Source organism: Myotis brandtii, unplaced genomic scaffold (genome assembly GCF_000412655.1).
Source record: "Myotis brandtii unplaced genomic scaffold, ASM41265v1 scaffold410, whole genome shotgun sequence".
Classification (NCBI taxonomy): domain Eukaryota; kingdom Metazoa; phylum Chordata; class Mammalia; order Chiroptera; family Vespertilionidae; genus Myotis; species Myotis brandtii.
This window is the reverse complement of record NW_005365764.1, coordinates 2,786,197-2,799,007: the sequence shown is the minus strand read 5'-3', so window position 1 is coordinate 2,799,007 and position 12,811 is coordinate 2,786,197. Positions and strand designations below refer to the sequence as shown.

The following is a 12,811-nucleotide window of genomic DNA, read 5'->3' as shown; positions in this document are numbered from 1 at the left end:
TGTCGGGGGCAGGGCTGGGATGGCCGGCCACTTTGTTATTGGAAACTGGTGTGTTTACCAGCGGCGCTAGGTGGGTAGCTGGCCTGCTTGGCGGGCCTCCAGGCACCTCTGCCTGGGGAGGCCGCCCTGGCCACCTGGAACTGCTTCCTCACTCAGGGCCGGCCCTCCCCTCCCTCTGTTCCAGCCGAGTGTTCTGGAGACTGGAGGGACCTGGGGTCTGAGGCAGGAGGCAGGATCCCTCTCTCTCCCACCTGGGACTTGCCAGGCCTTCCCTAGAGAGCCAGCGCAGGGCCTCAGTGCGCTTCTTGCTGTTCTCAGGCCACAGCCTGGGGTCCTCCTCTCTGGCAGCCCAGCCCTGCAGCCTGAGGCTCCTTTCCCATCACCTCCACCCCAGTGCCCCGCCCGCCACCCCCCCATCGGCCGCATCTGTCACCTGCCGTGCAGCTCCCAACTGGCCCCTCCACCCTGGCTCCCACCCCCATTGCACACCTCACGTCAGCAGTCAGGACGGGTGCCGAACTGCTGGGCAGACGCTGTGATTTCTCTGCTCACAGCCCTCCGAAGGGCTGCCCATCACTGGGAGTAGAATCCCAAGCCCCCCACCCGTGGTGACAGCCCCCACCTCCTGTCTCCCATTCGGCTCAGCCACTCGGCTTCGTTGCTGTCCCCCAACACCCCAAACTCATTCCCACCCCAGGGCCTTTGCACTGGCCGGTCCCTGGGCCTGGAATGTCTGCCTCGCTGCCTCCACGTCCCTCAAGTCTCTGCCCAAATGTTCCCTGATCGGCGGCTTTCCCTGTCCCTGCCTCCATCCGAATACACTCCCAGCCTCACGAAGCTCCCTGCTTCTTCCATGCACGTTTGGCCACCTTTATATACTATGTAGTCAATTGTCTGTGTGTTTACTGTCTCACATCTCCCAGGTATACACAGGAAAGCAAACTGCAGGAGGGCGGGGTGGGTTTATTTCCTCCAGCAGTGCCCTGAGTGAGCAAGTGAGCAAATGAGGCAGGGGAGGGAGTAGGGACGGAGTCCAGGTTCAAGTGTTGCTTTGACACTTGCCGCCTCAGCCTAAATGTTCCCTGATCGGCGGCTTTCCCTGTCCCTGCCTCCATCCGAATACACTCCCAGCCTCACGAAGCTCCCTGCTTCTTCCATGCACGTTTGGCCACCTTTATATACTATGTAGTCAATTGTCTGTGTGTTTACTGTCTCACATCTCCCAGGTATACACAGGAAAGCAAACTGCAGGAGGGCGGGGTGGGTTTATTTCCTCCAGCAGTGCCCTGAGTGAGCAAATGAGGCAGGGGAGGGAGTAGGGACGGAGTCCAGGTTCAAGTGTTGCTTTGACACTTGCCTGCCTCAGCCTCACCCATGGGCTGGACTTACGCTCCCATTTCTCAGGATGGTAATACTGAAGGTGTGCCCCCTGCCGGAAAGCGGTCTCCACGCTGGCTCTCCTCTCCCGGGGGTGGGGGGGGTGGCACCCCCACCTCCTGCTCCCCTGGCTTCTCCCACCTGCGCTCAGATGGAGGAACTGGGACAGAGGTCATGGGGATCAGCCAGGAACTCTGACCTGAGCTTCCCCACCCCCATATTTTGCCAAGTGCAGTCTGGGCGGTTCGTGTTTGTGGAAAGAGCCGCCAGCCCCTGGGTTCCTGGCGGGAAGGGAGGAGTTGGCTCTGCTCTCCCCGGAGGCTGTTCCCTTGTTCCCTGCCGTCCCAGAACCAAACTGAGTCCCAGGAATCACACCCAGGGAGGAGGTGCCACTTAACCAGTTGTCACCCTTGCTTTCTGAGCACCTGCTCTTGGCGGGTGATGATGGTGTGAGGTTTTGAGGGGGGTGTCCTCTCTCCCCGGGGTCACGAGATGTCCATCACAGAGGGAGGCCTGTGCCTCGGCCACGGGAAGAGCCTAAAAGGGCAGGGACATGCCCGCGGATGTTCCCAGCAGCTCTGTAACTGCCCAGACTTGCCACCGAGTGGCCCTTCAGTAGGTGAATGGCTACATGAACTGCGGCCTCCAGACAATGGGATGTTACTCACTCGGGGCTCCAAAGAAATGAGCTATCAGGCCAGGGAAAGACCTGGGGGGGACGTCCATGCCCGTGACCAAGTGAAAGAGGCCGACCCGGAAAGGCTACCTCCTGTGTCATTCCAACTCCATGACCTTCTGGAAAAGGCAAAATTATGGAGACAATAAAAAGATGAGTGGCTGCCAGGGGTTGTGGGAAGAAGGGGTGAGTAGGCAGAACACAGCGTTTTTAGGGCAGTGAAACTGCTCTGCAGGCTCCTGCTGTGTGGGCGCATGTCATTACGCATTTGTCCAAACCCACAGGATGCGCAACACCCAGAGTGGCCTGGGCGAGGCCTGGGCTTAGGTGATAATGACGTGTCGCTGTAGGTCCGTCGGTTGTAACAAATGTACCATCTGGTGCTCGTGTTGATCTTGGGGGGGGCTGTGCTGGTGTGGGGACCAGGCTTATGTGGGGAATCTCCATACCTTCTACTCAGTTTTGCTGTGACCTTAAAACTGCTCTAAAAAATAAAGTCTATGAATAGGAAATTACTTTTGAAAGGCAAGGACAGGGTTGGGAACCGAGTGTCTGTGGGGTTGGGGAGCAAGTGTCTGTGGGGTTGGGAAGCGAATGTCTGTGGGGGTGGCGGGCCTTTTGCATGAAGGCCTCTCGGGGAAAGGCACTCTTGAGCAGAACCTGTAAGAAGAGGGCTGGGAAGGGGGCTGCTTGGGGGAAGAGGACACAGAGGAGCTGGTGCAAAGGCCCTGAGGAGGGATGAGCGAGCCAATCAGGCCGGGGAGGTGAGAGCTGAGGGCAGGTGGTGGGCAAGCGATCATGGTAAACACTGTGGATTTCACTCTGGGTGAAATGGGGAGCTGTTGGGAGTTGTGAGCATGGCCACAATTGCTTTCTAGAAGGGTCTCTCTGGCTGCTGTGTTGAGAGCAGTCTGGGCAGGGGCAGGGGCTCTGGGGGTGAAGCAGGGAGAGCCGGTTGGGCCTTTGCTGTGGTCCAGGTGAGGGATGACAGGCTGGGCCCAGAGCGGCAGCGCAGAGGAGGCGGGAAGCGGTCGGCTTATGATTCCAGGGGTCAAACCGGCAGGTCAGGTGGAGGATGAAAGGAAACAATTCATGGGGGACAGTAGGGTGTCCAGGGGGAGAAAAGGGCCTGGCATCTGCTGTCCTCACCCTTCCTGCCTCCCCACCTGCCCCACTGTCAGCCTGTGAAGACCCCAGGATCCTTACATGGGGTGAAGGTCATCATGGTCACCATTCAGCAGATACTTGGTCAGCAAGGCCATGCACTGGCCCAGGGCGGGTCAGCGGCCTTCCTTCCTCCCCTGGGAGGTGGACACCTCGCCGTCCAGTGCTTGCCATTGGCGTGTGCTTGGTTATCTGTGCAATGAATGGACGTGTCCCTGACCGGGGTCACCTTGCCCCTGGGGGTGGGGTACAGCGGCCCAGAGCACAGGCTGGCCTGGAGGTTACTCCTGTGGCTCCCCGGGGGCTGGCTCCAGGCTGGATGTCAGCCGGGAGGAAGTCTGTCCGGCTCCAGGCTGCGGTCAGGGCCTGTGGGAGGAGATCTAATTTGAGGACCTTCAGCGCAGTCCTCGCCCACAGCCGAGCCAGGGGCCGCCAGACATTGTCAGCAGGCTCCACGGGACGCAGCCAGGGCGCGCCCACCACGCGTGGCTGCGTGGGAAAGCCCTGCCTGCCGCGTGGACAGCTCGGCCGTGCAGGGACAGGAAGGGGAGGATGTGCGCAGCCTAAAGAGAGGCCCAGGAGATGTCACCTCTGGTGCCCTGGGGAGCGGGGAGCGGTGGGCCACAGGCGGTGGGCCTGCAGCTGCACCAAGGGCAGCTGCAGGCAGAGGCAGGGGGAGTTTGGAAACGGCTCCCAGGAGGAAAGGGGGAAGGTTAGGAAGTCCGAAAGGTCTCAGGGTGGTACCCGACCACTGTCATCGGTTCTGAAGGGCTGTCTTCGCACGAAGGGCTGGCTGGTAGGCTTGTTGGCTGTGCCTGTCGATGACAGGCCGCACCCCCAGTGAGAGCTGGAGGCACCGAGAAAAACACAGCTTCAGGGGAAACAAAACAAAACAAAACAAGCCCCGAGAGGAAAGTGTGTGGAGGAAGAGGAGCAGCAGGCAAACTTCAGTCTTTTTAAAAATATATGTTTTTATTGATTTCAGAGAAGAAGGGAGAGGGAGGGAGAGATAGAGACATCCATGATGAGAGAGAATCATTGATTGGCTGCCTCCTGCATGCCCCACACTCGGGATCGAGCCCGCAACCTGAGCATGTGCCCTGACTGGGAATTGAATCTGTGACCTCCTGGTTCATAGGTCGACGCTCAACCACTGAGCCACGCTGGTTGGGCCAAACCTCAGTATTTTTTAGCAGCAGAGCCTTTGTAGAAATGACTGGTCCAGAAGCCTAATAAAGGTAGCACTGCTCTGGGTGACGGGGTCCCTGTCTACCCGGCCCCAGCTCTCAGCAACCCCTGGGGGTCTTCAGCAGAACCCCCAGAGTTCAGCGTGAAAACCTCTCCTACCAAGAAATCCCCTTGATGGGTGATCTGCCGCCCACCCCGCAGTAGGGTGGGGGGGCGTTCTGTCGCCAGCCTCCACCTTCCCGGGCTGGGCCGGGGTGTGGACGGAAGAGGCCGGCTCAGTCAGGGGAAGGACGGGAACAGGGGTCTCTAAGAGTCCAGAAGCAGAGGCCCCAGGCCTCTGTCACCCCGATGACTCCCGTTCTGTGAGGGACAGTGGGAACTTCTGGGGCGGGGGGGCGTGTCTATCTCTGTTCCTGAGTTAATAACAACAATAATAATAGCTAACATGTATCCTGTCCTTTTTTCACCCAGCCAGCCACCCTTCAAAGTGGGTGCTCGAATAACCGTAATTTATAGCGAGGCTAAGTGGGGTTTCCACGCTCGTGTGAGTCCTAAGTGGCGGATCAGACAGCTGAGCTCAGGCAGCGGCTTCCGAGTTCTGGGCCACGCTACTCACGCCGGGATCTCTTTTTGGAAATGGACGCGGATGGGGAAGAGGGGGAGCTCCACGTTTAACTCACACACGCGTGCAGCTCTAAGAGTGTGCGTGTCCACGTTTCAGGTGCCACCTGCCCACACACGGCACCCACCGTGCACTTCCCGCCAGCACCCTGGTCTAACCCTCGATGTTCGCACTCACTGTTGCTTGCGTGTTCTCATCTGGCCACAGGATAGATTTTTATGAGCATCTTCCTGCTGGAGGTGCTGGGCGGACGAAACTGTGCACCCTCCACACGGTGACCTTCCACCCCCGCCCACCCTGCCGTGGTTTGGGGTCTCTGGTGGGTATTTTCGTTGCTTCTGAGAAGCCAACTCAGCGGCGCTCCGATCCAATACACAGCGCCCGTGGGACACGAGCTGGCCTCCGAAGACCTGCCCAGGGACCTGAACTTCCCAGAACTGCCAATTATAACCAGATGCTCCTCCTGGGACCCGCCCGAGACCACCCGGCTCACGTCCCTGGGGGAGCTGTGCTCTGCAGCTGAGCTCTAGCCGTGAATGTCAAGTCCAGGCATTCGTGTGAGCCCCTCTGGGCGAGGAAGGCAAGGCTGGGTGGAGAAGGGCCTGTTCTCTGGCCAGCAGATCTTTCTGGAGTCCTCCTGGGGCCAGGGCCTGTGGCAGTGTTAGCTGTGCCTGGCCCGTGCTGGGTGCTGAGGTTCTGAGATGAGTAGGACTCCCCGGAGGACCTCGTGAACTCGGGGAGCAGGGATGCTCACAGACAGGCCCAGTGCCCAGCAGAGGCACGAACCAGGGTCAGGGCTGACGGTAGGGAACATGAATTCTGAGTCACACTGCTCTGCTAATGCTGAGCGGTATGAACTTGGGTGAGTCAGTTTATCTGTCTGAGCCTCACCCATAAAATGGAGAGAGTGGCCACCCCCACGTGGGACTGTGAGGATGAGAGGAGAAAGCACGTGGATGTACTCGGCACAGCACCTGGCCCACGGCGAGTGCTCCCAGATGTTAGCCTCAGTGTCGTGTTGTAGGGAGGATGGAAGGAGCAGCCAGAGAGGCTTCAGAACTGAAGGGGCATTCTAGCAGGGTTCTGCAGGATGAATAGGAGTCCACAAGTACACTTGGCATTTAAAACAAAGACGCACAGCCGGTGCTGGGCAGTAGGTAGGGCCACAGGGAACCCACGATGGGTGAGATTTAGTCCCTGCCTTCCAGGAGACAGGATGTAGCCTCAGAACGGCGATGACAGCACACAGGGCCAAGTGCGCCGGGTAAGGAGCGGGTGCACGCCAGAACTCTGGAGCCCAGCACTCCCTCGTCCATGCGCTCAGCAACGGGGGAGAGATGCAGACAACAGATGGGAGCCCCGGACAGGCACTGCCAGGGACGGGAGCCGCAGGGGTTGGACCTGCACAGCTGAGTTACCCGTGTGCAAAACGTCTAGTTGGGGTCTGACTTGCAGGGGAAGCTTAGTTCTGTCTTCCGTTCTTAAGATCATGAATAAGGGTACTTGCCCTTTAGACACTTCTTGTACAGACCAGCAGAAGGAAGCGGACGGAGTCAGCCACGATCCCACCCGAGACAACCCTGATCCCACGCGGCCTGGTGACGTCCATGAACCTGCTGAGCTGACGGAGCTGAGCCGACCCTCTATGGCTAACGCCGCACCCTTTGCCTGAACCTTAGACCTCTGCGCGTTTCTCCATGTTGTGAGCATTCATCGTTCTAATGCAGTGGTTCTCAACCTGTGGGCCGGGACCCCTTTGGGGGTCGAACGACCCTTTCACAGGGGTCGCCTAAGACCATCGGAAAACACATATATAACTACATATTGTTTTTGTGATTAGTCACTATGCTTTAAATATGTTCAATTTGTAACAATGAAATTGAGGGTCACCACAACATGAGGAACTGTATTAAGGGGTCGCGGCATTAGGACGGTTGAGAACCACTGTTGTAATGGCTGCAGAGCAGGGTACATTGAGAGGCTGTGCTGTGTGTGTGTGTGTGTGTGTTCTGTGATTATTCTCAGCTCCCCCCCGGCCCCCCACCCCCCTTCGGGAAACAGTAATGAGCATGCTCACTGAACTCTTAGCTTCTGTGTGCTAATCCCCACGAGCCGCCTGAAGAGAGGAAATGGCTCTCCTCCCACTGGGGGAGGGAATGATGGTGAAAAATCTCCGTTCCAAGCTCAGCTCTGTCACTCAGTTGCTGTGCGGCTTCAGACAAGTTGCTCAGCCTCTCTGAGCTGCAGTTTCCTTATTATACAAGGATGTAATATGACAACCCCATACCCCCCCTCCCCCATTTAATACAAGTTCCCCGTTTATTCTTTATCCTGCTCATGGTAATTTGCGTTCGATGGTTTTCTCCTTCCTCTGGGTCTTCCTCCGCTGGAACACGGGCTCCGGGGACAGGGGCCACGTCTGCTGTTCTCTGCTGGCTGCCAGGCCCTGGGCACAGCGGCCGGCCCACGGCTGGCCCTCAGCACGGTCCTGGCGCATAGATGGACGCGTGGCTGTGGCCGTGGAGCGAGACAGAGCTCAGGAAGGTCTGGGTGGGAATGAGCGCTGATTGAGGGCACCCGGCACTTGGGAGCAGAACTCTCAGAGCTCACAATATCCCACGGTGTCTGGGGGTTCAGGGGTGCCTCTGTGGTTTGAACCCTGCCTCCATCACCCACTGAGTGTGACTTTGGGCCTTTATTTCCTATAAAAAGTGGACAACTACAGCCTTCAACTTTGGGGCTGGCCGTTGCCTCGGTGAGGGCAGCTCTGGCGGGGGAGGGGGGAACAGGCCCTGGCCAGGCAGGGCGGCTGTACCCAGTGTGGGCCCACCGCCCCGGGAGGCCACAGGTCTCTGTCCTCTTACCCCCTCACCAGTCACAGGCGCAGGAGGACAGAAACTAACCGTCTGCCCCAGGGGGAGGGAGGCCCGGAGGTGTTGAGCTGCCCTGAGCTCTTATTTGTAAACCCAGCTTAGGCATAAATCCTGGGCCACTGACCCTCCCCAGCTGCTCCCCATCGTGGGAGTCAGTGAGGAGGAGGCCACACAGGGTCCACAGGCTCATAAATCTGTCCCCTCCCCAGCCTGCCTACCCCGCCTCCTCTAAGACCCTGCTCCTGCCCGCCTGGTCCTCGCCCGCGTGTGGCGCTCGGTGGGCCTCTCCTGTCAGCTGTCCAGGTCAGACGACAGGTGGCTCTGGGCAGGGGCCACCGGGTGAGCCAGCTGAGCTGCACCAGCCAGCTTCCTGGTCCGTGACTCTGGGTCCCCACAGGGGCCTGGGCAGCGGACTGGGGGAGGAAAACCCCAGGGCTTGCTGGCTCTTAGTCTCAGTAGACTCTGTTGAGGGTTCTGAGACCCTAAATGACTGTTAGTCGCGGAAGATGGGGTGGTCTCGGGCTTAGAGAAGCCCTTTCACCCAGCAGTCGCCAGCGGGTGGTCCGTGAGGTCGGAAAGGCTGGCGATCGCTGCTTTAATTACCTCCCACCCCATCCCACCTGTGATCCTGAACTTTCACTCATTCGCTCAACAAACAGCACGGGCCATGCTGGGCACTGGGCTGTGAAAACGGACGAGCCAGAACCCAGGCTCCCAGCCTGTGGGGTGGGGTGGGAGGGAGAAAGCAAAGCTGTCACAAAGCCCGGGGGCCATGGGGCTCGGAGCACAGACCTGAGGAGGCCAGGCCCCGCCACCAGGGGCCTCCTCATCGGAGCCTCGAGAGGAAATGGCCACACCTCAGGGCCCACCTGGCTGCATCCCTCACCCTCGGGGAGCATGGGCACAGCCTTCACTTCCCTTCCTGATGCCACCTCCAGCCTGTCCTTCCAGCCACGGACACAGGGCTGGCCTCCCAGGGCCCTGACTGCCAGTTTCCTGGGCAGACAGACCACACTGGGGCGTTAGACCCCTGCCCTCCTTGCCATACCTGAGAACGTGGGGGTCCAGGAAGAGTTCATCTGGCCCAGCAGCCTCCAGGCCCTCGGCACCCCTTTTGCAGGAATCTCATGCACACCTGTTTGTGCTGAGAAGAACCCAGGGTCCTCAGAATGAAGGGCACCCATCTGGGATGCTGCTGTAGACCCTCGGAGATGACCACTTGTGCTCCCAGGCATCTAGACCCCTGCACCTCCCAATAAGCCCCCCTCACCCCCACTTTAAGCTTCCTCTCCTGTCAACTTGTCCAGAAATCTCTGAATCCCCAGAGGCACCTCTCCCAGCCTCACCAGACCCTAGGGAACTGCACAAACCCAAGGGTCCTGTTTCTCTTGTGAGCTGGAGGTGGGATGGGGTTAGGCAGGGACAAGAGCAGGAGAAAGGGGGCCAAGGGTTACCTAGAGCTCACTCGGACGTACTCAGAAGATGGAGGGATGGATGGATGGATGGATGGATGGATGGATGAATAGATATGGATGGATGGATATGAATTGATGGATGGTGGCAGGGTGGATAGAAGGAAGGAATGAGGGATGGATGGATGGATGGATGGATGGGTGGATGGATATGAATTGATGGATGGTGGCAGGGTGGATAGAAGGAAGGAATGAGGGATGGATGGATGGATGGGTGTTGGGGTGGGTAGAAGGAAGGAAGGAGTGAGGGGATGGATGATGGTGGACAGACAGATGGAGTGACAAGGAAGGATGGAAGGAAGCTGGGTGACAGTGGCTATAGGCCGGGTGGCCTGGGGGGTGGAGCATGCCTGCGCCGAATTGCCTTCCTAGAGGAGATGTTTGGGTCTAATCTGCTCCATGCAGTGACGCTCCAGCCTCTCCTGGGGACACAGGTTAGTTCTGTTCTAAGGTCAGCAGACAAGGAAGTGTCCCTGGAGCCTGTCTCCTTGCGGTCCGTTCGCCCTTGATGCACTTCTGGGTCACAGAGCCACTGGTGGAGGCCCCCTCCCAGCCCTTCCTGGTGTCAAGAAAAATGTATTTCTTTAAAATAAATAAAGTGGTTGGACAAGGTGGGCTTTCAAACCGGGCTTTCCCAGAGATGTGTAAGCGGTTGAGAAAACACTTTTATTTTCTTTCTAAAAACGAGTTCAGACGTTTAAAAATTCAAAAGGAAAAATTCATTGGAGACCACCAGCCACACTTATTTGGGGCGTTTTCCACTGGAGGGCAAGTTCTGAGATTTCAAGGTAAATGGTTGATAAACTGTAACTACCAACAACCGATTATCGGTGGAACCTTTCTATCCTGTGTTTCAAAGTGCAGAATCCTCGGGGCCCTGGTTGGACTGATGGGCGCTCCGTCTGTAACCCCCTTGGCAATGTTTGCCTCCTGCACAGCCCGTCTGTCCTCATCCGTCTGCTGCTGGTGGAGTGAGAAGATGTGGACTTGGACATGGAATGTGGTCTTTGTGCTGGTTTCTTTCACACGTTGGGGTTTTCACGTGGGGTTTATTTTTAAAGGGGCGTTTCATCGATAATTTTAAAAAGCAAGAGAAGAAATACACATAGAAACCCATTAGACTAATCCCAGGAGGCTTCCTCTCTTCCTCTCTCCAATGGTGTCCAGCCCCCACCTTCCCTCCCTCTGCGCTAAGCGGAGTCTTCCTTGGGGTCCAGTCCCCCCGCCCATGACCCTTTGGCTAACAGGGGCTGCCTCTCTGGGCCCAAGGGCAGGTCATGAGTGTGTCCTTCTCGCTCAGGTCAAGGTTGAGAGACAGCCAGGCTTCTCTGCTGAGCCGTTATGGCCGGCCATTCATCAGTTTGTCCAACCCCTTTAAGAATCCATCTTCCCGTCCTGCCAGGGTCCCCTCCTGGCGTGATGAGCCCCGAGTTTATGAACTTGGGGGGGAGGCCGTTTCCTTCTCAGCGGGAGCCTGGCTGCCTCTGCCCCTGGCCCTCCTTCCGAGCGTGACCAAGTGTGACCGCGGCCAGGTGGAGGCTCGGCTTAGCACAGGCGCCTCGCGGCCGGAACCTCCCGGTGCGATCTAACCGCCGTGTCCATAAACCTGGCTCCAGACCTCGCTGGTGAGAAGGCCAGCTTGTTCCCAGCTGAGAACATTCTGGAACATTCTGCAGAAAGAGCGCAGTGATTGCTTCGTTATAGCTGTGTGGGATGCCTGGAATGGGGCTGGCAGGAGGGGACGTGCTGGAAGGAATGGCTCAGTCTTGTAAATACCACGTCCACGACTGAGGTCAGAAATGGGCTCGGCACCTCCTGGCTCACTGAGCTTAGGCTGTGTCCTTTTTTTCTTTTAAGAAGGTGGTTGTTGTGAGGTCAGAAATGGGCTCGGCACCTCCTGGCTCACTGCAGTAGGCTGTGTCCTTTTTTTCTTTTTTCTTTTAAGAAGGTGGTTGTTGTTTTTTAAAAAATATATTTTTATTGATTTCAGACTGGAAGGGAGAGGGAGAGAGAGATAGAAACATCAATGATGCGAGAGTATCATTGATCGGCTGCCCCCTGCACGCTCCACACTGGGGATGGAGCCCGAAACCTGGGCATGTGCCCTGACCAGGAATCGAGCCATGACCTCCTGGTTCATAGGTTGGTGCTCAACCACTGAGCCACGCCGGCCGGGCTGTATCCCTTTTTAAAAAGTCATCTTGTTCATTTGCTTTGCATACTCCCTTTGGGTGGAACCGGGAAGGCCAGTCCCTGGGCAGATTCCCTAAATACGGAATGTCTGGTGGCGATCCTTGAACCGCGACGGCTTGCTCGGCGACCACCTGTTCAGGGCCTTATCCTCTCCCTCCAGATCGTCCTCTGGGGCCGCACCGAGAAGTGCCTGAAGGAGACGACAGAGGAGATCCGGCAGATGGGCACGGAGTGCCACTACTTCATCTGTGACGTGGGCAACCGGGAGGAGGTGTACCAGATGGCCAAGGCCGTGCGGGAGAAGGTGAGCCGCCTGGAGGGCTGTCCTCGCTCAGCTGAAGGGAACAGCCCTGTGGCCTGGGGCCCAGCCTTGCGATGGCAGAACGGCTGTTTCCAGAGCCTCTCTGGGGACTCTCCCGTGAAGCCGGCCCGAGTGTGTATGTACATGTGTGTGCATGCATGTATGAGTGTGCATGTGTGTGCTGCGGGAGCAGGGACCAGGGAGGGCTATGGGTTGATGAATGACAGGAGTAACCATCTCTTGTCCCCTTTGGCATTTAGACCTTGTGTCTATTCTAGCTCCCGGGGCAAATGTCCCGTTGCCCTCTGGGAAAAGGCTTCTCCTGACTCCAGCTGTCATTTCGACTGAGTGAGTCAGTGAGCAAAGACCACCTGTTAAGCCTCTGGCACCCGGTAAATGTTCCTTTTTATGTAACGATAACCTCATTTGTGGTAAACGCGCTCCGTGCCACATCTGTGCTGCGCCATAAATTACTTCTAATCCTCAGAACATCTCTGGTGACATCTCTGGTGTGGTCATAAGCTCCATCTTACAAATCAGCGTGGCGACGTGGCTGCCCAGGTCCCATGGCCGGGGGGAGGGGGCCAGGCACGGGGCTGCCCTGACAGAGCTGCGGCCCCTCCCGCCTGCAGGTGGGTGACATCACCATCCTGGTGAACAACGCCGCCGTGGTCCACGGGAAGAGCCTGATGGACAGCGACGACGACGCCCTCCTCAAGTCGCAGCACATCAACACGCTGGGCCAGTTCTGGGTGAGGACTCTTGTGCACAGACCAGGCCTGGGCGTGGCAGGGACGAGTGTCTTCCCTCCAGGGCCTGGGGGCCGTGAGGGAGGGAGGGGAGGCTCGCCAGGGCTTGGGCTCAGACCCAGGGGGACACCCACGGACAAGGTGCTGGACAGGAGGAACGATGGGCCCCGGAGGCGTCTCCCGGCTTGTGGGTGCA

General features: G+C 58.0%; 1 protein-coding gene across 2 annotated transcripts in view; it reads left to right on the top strand.

Moving 5' to 3' along the window:
• Positions 1 to 12,811, top strand: part of DHRS3 (dehydrogenase/reductase (SDR family) member 3) — a 32,169-nt gene that overhangs the window by 11,828 nt on the left and 7,530 nt on the right. For both annotated transcript variants that reach the window (XM_014545507.1, XM_014545508.1), the window contains exons 2-3: positions 11,726 to 11,869; positions 12,499 to 12,618. In XM_014545507.1, coding sequence (XP_014400993.1) covers positions 11,726 to 11,869; positions 12,499 to 12,618 — 264 coding nt within the window. The remainder of the gene's footprint in view (positions 1 to 11,725; positions 11,870 to 12,498; positions 12,619 to 12,811) is intronic.